Here is a 9948-nt window from a genome sequence, read left to right as displayed (position 1 = left end):
TTCTCAAGTCTTTTTTTTGACACCCTAGTAATTAGTGAGCCTTAGCTGGGATTCAACTGACAGAAGTTAATAGGACACAGTTTTGGGATGAGAATGGTGAGGGACAGGATGTCATTAAAGAAGCTGGAAAAAGGACAAGAGACAGCTCCAGCAGGATCAAATTTGTGCTAACAGAGGGAAGTGGTAAAATTTAGGACAAAATGAGGTTCTCTGCACAATTCTGCCAATAGCTAGCAGCTAGCTGGGAGGGTAACTTAGAGTGATGGTGTTTTGCTGCCTACAAAGCTCTTCCCCTCTGTTATACAGTTGGAGTCTCTGGTAGGAAGCCCCCAATGATCCCTCCTCCCAGTATTCACACTCTTCTTTAGTCTCCTCCCGCATTGTACCAGGCTTTTGCCTCAATCCCTCTCCAATCATTTGTACCAGGGGGAATCAAGATACTATATTGTGAGCAGCCTTTAGGGAAAGACCCATGTGGTGAAAAACTAGAGACCTCTTACCAACAGCTACATGAGTGAGTCTGGAAGCAGACTCTCCAGTTCAATCAAGCCTTCAGATGACTGCAGCTCCAACATATTGATGCCCTCTCACAAGAAATCCTGAGTCAGAACCAACTAGCTAAGCTGTTCCTGGATTTTGACTCTCAGAAACCATATAAGATAATAAAAGTTTGTTATGTTAAGTCACTACTAAGGTAATTTGTTACACTGGGGGCCAAGATAAGTCAAGTAATTTGTCCGAGGACTCATAGTAATTAGAAACCCTAAGTCTTGAATTTTATATTGATAGCTCTTTCTACTTAACCATCAATTCACGCAACAAATACTTCAATGACTTCCTTATTAAATAAAATGTTAAGGGTTGTTTGGGGTTCAGAACATGTAAAAATGATGCTTTAAAGAAACACCAGGTACATGAAAATAAGCATTTAATGTAGCATCCTTTGCAACTGCTGAGTGACTTAATATTTCCTGTTATTTAGATTGTGAGCAAAGACATGTGCCACAAAAGAAAGGAAGTGTTATTCTGATCCTTGATTGGGGCTTGTTGCCAGAGTTTGGTCTTATCCTCCGCAGTATATAATTTGTGATAAAACTGGCAAGAGAATGTATGCTCCAATAACTTGGCCGGCTGCATTAGCAAACACAGAGCCTTAAAGGGTATTATTTATGATAAAAGCTGAGCAAGGATTCTTACAGTAGAAGAATAGGGGTGGGGGAGCCCTAATGCATGTGAAAAACCTGAGCACAAGAAAACCCAAGGCAGAGGCATACAATGCTGACATTCTTTTGGTTGGTTTTTATTCTTAGAAACAAAATGTCTTTCCTGTTCTAATAACCACTGGGATTTTTTTTAAGCCTAAGAAACCCCATTTACTCATATACAAGTCCTATATTTCTTAAGTGGAGATATTCAAGATGGCTATATGGAGACTCAGTTTCTCCAGGTAGCCAACCTAGAAGCCTTGGGCCCTCCACAGGGAAACAGAAGAACTCCACTTGGTGGAAAGTGGGAAGATTAAGCCAAGGGTGCATTGGGCTGCTATTATCTACTATCAGTGGACATGTTGTCAGAATCATGAACAGCTATGAAAGACCATCTCTTCTTTTATTCCTCACTCCCTGAAAGGAGAGAGAAGAGGAGGCCAAAGCATTCAGGAGGGTGGCAATATTCTTTAGGGAATGGTCAAGCAGCTGACCCCAGGGCAAATAAAAACCTATCTATTTATAAAATTTCTGGACCATAATTGGAGGTGAGAGGCCTCCACAAGTAAAGTGACTGAAAATTCGTATTTTTTGTGCATAGTTGCTGGGATTGTTGTTAAATAATTCTGGTGTGTTTCATGCCAATGACTTCCCAATACATGTGAATGAAACAAACTCGGATGGAATCTACAAGACTTTGAATAATCTGAGCCTGGGAAACACCCAGCCTTTTCCTTATACTCTGCCCAGGGTCATGGCCAGGTTTCAGCCACACTGGCTCCTTAAATCCTTCAGGTACCTTCCATTAGTCTCCTCTCCAGGTGGTGCCATTTCCTGCTTCTCCTGCTTTACCCCCCATCCACAACAAGGTTGGCTCTTTGCCGTGCTCAGGTTCCCCACCACCCAATGTAAAGTAAACACCTTCTTCATCTCAGCCCCTGTCTCATCACCTGATTCACTGTTGACCACTTATCACCGTCAAAAATTAACTCCTTATTTATGTAATAACAACATAATATTATAACCTGACCATTTATTGAGCAGTTTCATAAGCCAAGCACTATTCTAAGGGCTTTCCTGGTAATAACTCATTTAGTCCTAATACTATTCCATTATGCCCGTTACGGACAAGGAAACCAGGACACAGACAAGTAACTGAAGTGATCATCTATTAACTTGCACCACATGGGTGATCACGTGGTCTCTGCTACAAGGAGACTCCAGTTACTCAAGGTAAGGCAGTTTGAAGTATCATAAAGTCCCCTTACGTGGGCGTGCTCCTGGTGTTGAGACAGAAGTGTCCTTCAGCCCAGAGGAGAGCTCTGTGTAGGCAAACGCACCTATTGCAGGCTTTCCAGGCATTTTATTCTGGGACCAGAGTTTGTTCTGTTTCAAATTGTTTCTTGCTGGAAGCCGCGCTCTCCTGGGCGAACTGGGCGAGGGCCCCCCGTGGAGTTTTACAAAACTTCAAAACTCTCCTGGCAGGCTGGGCTGGGGCTCTGGAGGGAAGAACTAGCTAGAGTAATTACCAGGAACTGTCTTAATAGGACCAGAGTCCTGGATCCTTTCCAGCACTCTCGAGAGACTAGATATATGAGGTCTCTGAATTTGAAAACAGACAGAAAATGAGGGGTGGGGGGACGCAAGGTTGTCCTGTATTAAAATATTTTCGCTCATAAGAAAATTAAAAGTTTATGATTTCACCGAAGTGCGTTATTTCCCGAGATCATTCTATCACTCTCAAGTTGGCTTCTGGGTTGGAAACGCTCAGAGATGGGCCGGACTGACGCTCAGGTAGCTGAACAGCGGTGTGCCTCGCGCTCACACTCCCCGCAGAGCCGCAGCCGGCTGCGCGCAGAGGCTCTTGGAAAACCGCACTTGGAACTTCGCTCAGGTCCTCTCAGAATCACGGAGGGGCGTCCCGCGAGCGCCCAGCTCCTCCGCCTGCCGAGATGCAGGCCATTTTCTGGGTCTCTTCCGAAAAACCACTGGGTGCGAGCCACGTGGCAAGGTCCTTTCTTCCACTCCACCTCCCAGCCATGTTCTGAAAGCCAAGGTCTGCACATCTTTCTCTACTCGCCGGGCTGTCATTCAGTCCCGAAGGCCTCGGAACAGAGACCTTCTGTCCACTAGAGAGGCGCAGGTGGTGGCTGAGGGCTGCGGAGCATTGATGCCAGGCAGGTGGTTGCGGGCCTGGTAGCCGGGGATCTGCGCACTTGGCTCTACCAGGCTGCATCTGGGGGCCTGTCTCCGAAGCTACGAGGTAGGGAAAGGCCTGTTGAAAAAGTGTAAGCCTGAGCAGAAGGAAACGACCCACGTCTTCTGTGCGCTCAGAGTTGTGCTGCCACTGGGCACTGGAAGGTGAATAGCACGCCGCGACCACCTTCGAGGAGCTCGAAGTCTGGTGGACTACACGGACTGCGACGTGGCTCCACTAGAGGCTGGGAACAGGGCGTGAGAAGGAGAGGTTGTGCGAGTGAGAACCTAAAAGTAGTCTTACCCCAGCCCGGGAATCAAAGAAGGCTCCCCAGCGCAGGTGAAGCCTTTAAGAGACCTGATGTACGCACAGGAGTTGGGCGGGAGCTCGCTACAAAGGCCCAGAAGCGAAAGCTGGGAGCGCGCATCTAGAGGCGGCTGGAGAGAGTGGGCGGGGCGAGAAGTCCGTGGGGTGGTGACCTTCAAGGTCGTGACCTCTCCACTTCTATTGGAAACACGTGGGTTCACGACCAGACTTGCGTAAAGGCGCGCGCACTGCAGCTGTGCGCGAATTCTATAGGAGAACGCAGAAGCGGAAAGGCCTTATCCCAGGGACGTCCCAGCCCTGGAGGGTGGCCTAGTGGTCAAAGGCCCTAGCTTCCTACTGTTGATAAAGTAGGAGGCGCGTGTAGGCGACCTCTGTCCTAAGGCTTGTTCCAGCGGTGACCACAGCTGTTGCTTCTCCCCAGGGGTCTCCTCTTTAGAACGTCCGCCTCGCTACCTAGGCCTGTCTGGGAGGCAGAGCTCAGAGGGACACGCAGGATAGAGGTCTGGGCTGCAGACAGCACCAGGTCAGGCCCGGGATCATGGCAACTCCTGTGTGGGGCCCAGCTCTAAGGAGTCCTGAGTAAACCCGCGGCCAAGCAGCACTGTGTAAGGGGTGTGTGCGGCTGCGCTGTTCACCTAGGAGACGTCTCCCAGCACTGAGTTCAAGTCTCAAGGTCAAGAAGTACAGGGGGATGGTGACACCCGTCAGGGTCAGTGCAGCCTGACCCAGCACCCTGGGGCTCCGGAACCCTGGGAGGTCGGGCAATGCCTGGTTCAAAAATTGCCACCCCACCATTTCAAGCCCTTGGTACCAATCTACTCCAGAGTTTTGAATTGAGAACTAAGGCTGAGCCAGAGATATTTAAAAGAAGCCCGGGCAGTAGGAGGGGGAGAATTGAGGGACTGAAAGCACACCTGTCTGAGCAGCCTCAGGGCAATCAAAGAGAGAAAGGGTCTACGACCCTGGGCCAGATCCCCTCCTTGAGCCGTTTCCAAGAGGTTGGTTTGCATTAACCCAAATCTCTGTGTGTGGGTTTAGTGTTCCCTGAGTGTTCTGGTGTGAGAGTTTGGTGGATTCCCGCTGGATGCTGGATCTCCACAGATAGGAGTATTTCTGTCATTCCTTCCCCAAATCCTCGATATCTGTGGGTTCTGAAAGCAGGGCTCAGTCTGCAGACTAGTTCCACCTGAGTAAGGGTTGCCTTAGACTCTTGGAAACCCTCCCAGGACTGGGCTGAAAAGTGCTTCTACTCCCTGAGACCCCAAGTTAGATCAAATTTGCGGAGAAAACAGGGGTAGAGGGCAGGATGGAGGCTGAGTACAATGTAGAGACCGTGCTCGCCAGGTGTATGGTCAAGGAGGTCAGGGTCCATCAGAGCCTAAGTGAGTCAAAAACAGTCATGGCAATTAGCCTTTCAGTGCGGTTTATCTGCGTGGCTGATTTTGATGGCTCCAAAGGTCTCCTTGAGAGTTCTGTGTTTGACTGCAGCACCAGCAAATCCGAAGTGGTGCAGTGTGGGGTAGAACAAAATTAGAATTTTCAAATCCTATACACCCGTCATCACCACGTCCCACTGGAGTCACATTTTGCAAATCACTTAGCCTTTCTCAACCTCAGTTTCCTAATCTGTAAAATGGGCATGGTGTCCACCTCTCTGAAGAGCAAGCTAAGGATGAGAAATGCCACGCGTCTTTGTAACTGTAGGAAGGAAAAGCAAAGCCTTCGCCTCAAACTTGACACGCTATATACTAAAGAAAGACCCTCTCTCCCCTCCTCCTAGTTCTCTGCCTGGTTCTCCCCCACCTCCGACCCCTCCAAGCCCGCGGAGCCGTGCACATTTCTGGTCCGCCCTCCCGAGAGAGGCCGATGCAAAAGCCAATAAGCCTGGAACACACGCAGGTCCTGCTGGGCCTGGGACAATGGTTTCCATTTAATAAATATTTCCCCCAAGGGCATTTCACATCGGGCAGGCAATTATTCAAAGGAAACAGGCGCGCAGGTCTGCTCTGCAGGTTATTTCGTCCTCTTTACCCGAAAATGCTCATCTGACTGCAAGAAACGAGTTTCGCGTTCTTGCTGGGTGGGCAGAGGCGCCTAGGGACGAACGACCCTGAGTGCGGATGCAGCCTGAGACTCGGCTCTAGGGCCTCGGCAGAAGGGGCAACGGGAAAGCCCCACCTCCGGCTAGGCGCCTACTGGCCTTCAGGCTGCCTTTCCGGTGTGGGCCGATGTGTCGGGGAAGTTGGAGGTTTAAAAAACACTTAATAATAATAAGGTAAAGAGGAATCGTGATGGAAATCCCATTCCCGCCCCCTCCAAGGAAGTGAAGGGCAGATCGCGGCTCTCTTCAGGGCTCACCAGCCAGGGTCTGAAACCTCTGCACTGCGGGACTCCAGGCCTTCCCGCACCCTCCGGGAGCGCACCGCCGAGCTAACCCGGGCCCAGGGCTTCGCCGGGCGCTTCGTGCAGGGGCAGGGGTGGAGGCGGCGCCTCGGGGTACCCCGTGAGAACGCAGCCCAAGGACGGCCGAGGATAAGGCGCGAAAAGTTTATTTCGCTTTTAAACCTGAGTTTGATAGATTCTTTTTCTCTTCCAAGGACCTTTGACAAGGGAGGGTAGAGTGCTGTCCTTGCATTTCGTGACAAGGCTGTCCTATTTATCAACCTGCGCTCTCGGCTCGTTCCCTTCGCTGCCCCTTCCCAGGGTCTTTGTATTCGAAGCCTTAATGCTCCTTTGCAAACCGGGACAGAAAACAGATAGTTTAATTTGTTGAAAGCGCCAGAAACAATGTGGAATCCAAGTCCCCAGTCCCGCGCTGGCCGCTGTCTTCTCCTCCCCATCTCGGCCTCTCCGTCACACCTCTCCCCGCCCCCGCTGGTCGCGCTCACTCTAGCCTCGGCGGCGCGGTGGCAGGTGCGCCCCTCGCCTTCTCTGCCGCTGATTGGAGCCCAGGTTGGGGAGTCGCCGCCCCGCGCTTATGTCAGAGTGCGCGCTGTCCCGGCCCACCTCGCCTTTGAACTTCGCCGCTTTTGGCTGGCGTTCACCAGCCTCCCCGCATTCTCAGCCAGGTGCTGCGCCAGGCGAAGCAGCTCCGGGAAAGCCACGGGAGGGAGGAGGGAGCCTCGGCCGTAGACCCAGGAGAGAAGAGAAGCGGAGAAGGCGAAGGTAGAGAGGGGGGGAAGGAGGAGCTTCCTGCCCTCTCCAACAAATTACCTGGCCACTAAATCCCAGAGACTCCGGTACTTGGACCCCGACGAGTGTCGGCAGCATCCTGGCCCGCCACCCTCTCCTCCCCCGCCCTTTCTGTCCCCACTCGCCCCCCGGGGCCCGCCTGGGTGCGGGACTGGCATGATCAGCTGAACTTTGCGGGGTTAGCGCTTCTTTCTGGCTTCCCCTCAGCGGTGCGGAGGCGAGGGGAGCGCAGAGTCCCGGCTCAGGACGGACAGACAGGCAGACAGACAACCGCGCCCAGTTGGCCTGCAGAACCCCTGCACTCCCCGCCCCCACCCGCCTAGCCTCCGGGACCATGTCTAAACCTTCAGACCATATCAAGCGACCCATGAACGCCTTCATGGTATGGTCCCGAGGCCAACGGCGCAAAATGGCCCAGGAAAACCCCAAGATGCACAACTCAGAGATCAGCAAACGCCTAGGCGCTGAATGGAAGCTTCTGTCCGAGGCGGAGAAGCGGCCGTACATCGACGAGGCCAAGAGGCTACGCGCCCAGCACATGAAGGAGCACCCCGACTACAAGTACCGGCCACGGCGCAAGCCCAAGAACCTGCTCAAGAAGGACAGGTATGTCTTCCCCCTGCCCTACCTGGGCGACACGGACCCGCTCAAGGCGGCCGGCCTGCCCGTGGGGGCCTCCGACGGCCTCCTGAGCGCGCCCGAGAAAGCCCGGGCCTTCTTGCCGCCCGCCTCGGCGCCCTACTCCCTGCTGGACCCTGCGCAGTTTAGCTCGAGCGCCATCCAGAAGATGGGTGAAGTGCCCCACACCTTGGCCACCGGCGCGCTGCCCTACGCGTCTACCCTGGGCTACCAGAACGGCGCCTTCGGCAGCCTCAGCTGCCCCAGCCAGCACACGCACACGCACCCGTCCCCCACCAACCCGGGCTACGTGGTGCCCTGTAACTGTACCGCCTGGTCTGCCTCCACCCTGCAGCCCCCTGTCGCCTACATCCTCTTCCCCGGCATGACTAAGACTGGCATAGACCCTTATTCGTCAGCCCACGCCACAGCCATGTAACCCCCAGCCCGGCCCACCAGACCTGGAGGGTGGCCTGGAGTTGGGGTTTGCACCCTGCCATCTGCGCCTAGCCCGGGCCTGCAAACGCCTTGGGGCCAGCCTTGCCGGCTGCCCCCTACCCTACCCCAGACTCTGCCTCTCTCTTCCAGGGGGATGGTAGGGGCGTCCTACCCGACCCAAGACGCAGACAGGTGCCAGAAACTTATGAACATTATGACCACCGTACAGTTGTCCCTACTCCAACTGTCCCAAATCAAATCTCCAAATGTACCCCCTTTGGACAAAAAAGTAGGCAGTTTGCTTTATTTATGTCCCCTTGTCTCTCCTCTGATGGGCTTTGGACTTCAGAACTCTCTGATCCTGGTATTATATCTAGAATATGCATATTTTTTTCTTTTGCACCCCGAAGAAAAGAGTTAGCTCTGTGTTTTGTCATCAGACACAACTAGGTGACATTGGCTCTTCATGTGTGGGGAAAAGGCTTAAAAGTTTTAAACTACAGAAGGGAAACATTTCTATTTAAAACTCATGCTATGATAGTGTTTGCTTCTTTAAAGGTGATACAAAAGGACCCACATGATTATTTACTTTGTATAAAGCAGTGCTCCTAGAGACCTAAGTTTACTTTTAGACAGAATGTCAGGTTATGAAGCAGGAAGTAGAAAGTGAACAAAAATTGAAAGAATAAAAACATCCTAAATGGTCGTAAATGTTTTGACGATGTCTTGGAAATGTACCTAGAAGGATTTCATCTCCTTATTCTGTTCATTTGTTGAACAAAGATGTTTTGAATAAAGACAATCTGTCATTGCAAAAAAAAATAACCTTTGATGTGCATAAAATCTGAAGTCAGGAGGCCAGGTCCGGGCTGGGAGCTGGTCACTGGGAGGCTGAGAGTGCATAGAGCAACTCTAGCAGCGGCAGCTGGTGGCTGGCCTGCGTTGGCCCAGCGTGGTGGCCTTCAGGCCAGGTGCAAAGGGGACCAGAGTCTATGATTTGTCCGGATCGTACTCTTTAGAGATGGGACAAGGGTATAGCTCCCTAGGACATCACTGCTTCCCCCGCGTCCTTCACAAAGTGGTCAGAGCACTTCAAGGAGCAAATGAGCTAAGACAAAGGCTAGTCCAGACCGCTGAGATCTGGGTGCATTTTCCTTTTTTAAACCAAACTCCAAAGGAATGGAGAGAAACGCGAATCTACTGGGAACCAGTTGCGCATGGGGCACCTGCGTCCTGCAGTAGGTGTTTAAGTTAAATGATTAGGAAGACTGGTGGAAACCATATATATATATATATGTGTGTGTGTGTGTGTGTGTGTGTGTGTGTGTGTGTGTGTGTTTGAAAATCATGCTGCTGTTTATTCTAGGGGTTTGGGACTCTGTACTGTTCCTAAGTTAAAAAATAAAAGTCTAAGAAACGCCACGGGAGACTTTTTACTAAGACCCCATGGATGGGAGCAAAGGAAAAAGGGAGGCGATAGTGACATGCTCAAAATCATAAAAATCATAACTCATAGCCTCCGTGTTTAACAAACAATAAAAAGAACCTCTTTCTTTCCCCACTGGGTGAATGTTAGCTTAAACATTGCTGTTTTTTTTGTGGGAGAAAGTACTTTCGGATGCCTTCCAGCACAACTCTTTGGAACTTATTCTCCAAACCAAAGGGTTTTACCCGCCCCCCCCCCCCCCCGCCCCCACGACCCCCCAGCACCCATCTTCTCCTGATCTCATCCCCAAAGCCCTGCTCGGGTTTCTGTAGGTCCGGTGATTTACCCATCGGCTTTGATTTGGTGCGGATGGGGGTAGGGGGCATCCTAGTGGCTGGCTGCTTTCTGCTGCTGCTGAGGGATTTGTGCGCTTGGCTCTGCCTTTTCCAAAGGAGCCAAAGGGCTGGAAGTGCACGAGAAACGTTGTCAACAGACACCAAAGCCAAACCCACGGATTAGCATATTGTCCTCAAAACAATTAGAAG

At 51.6% G+C, this 9948-nt stretch overlaps 1 protein-coding gene across 1 annotated transcript; it reads left to right on the top strand.

The window, feature by feature from the left end:
* Window positions 1-6843: 6843 nt before the first annotated feature.
* SOX14 (SRY-box transcription factor 14) lies at window positions 6844-8668 on the top strand. The gene has a single exon (XM_080673972.1). The coding sequence runs from the start codon at window positions 7256-7258 to the stop codon at window positions 7976-7978; it is 723 nt and encodes a 240-aa protein (XP_080530098.1). The 5' UTR covers window positions 6844-7255; the 3' UTR covers window positions 7979-8668.
* The last annotated feature ends 1280 nt before the right edge of the window (window positions 8669-9948 follow it).

This window comes from Plecotus auritus (assembly GCF_963455305.1).
Source record: "Plecotus auritus genome assembly, chromosome: 6".
NCBI lineage: Eukaryota > Metazoa > Chordata > Mammalia > Chiroptera > Vespertilionidae > Plecotus > Plecotus auritus.
Note: the sequence above shows the minus strand (reverse complement) of the source record. Positions and strands in the feature narration are given on the sequence as shown.

Excerpts from the sequence above, each read along its gene's own strand:
- SOX14 (XM_080673972.1), top strand. The coding sequence starts at position 7,256 with ATGTCTAAACCTTCAGACCATATCAAGCGACCCATGAACGCCTTCATG.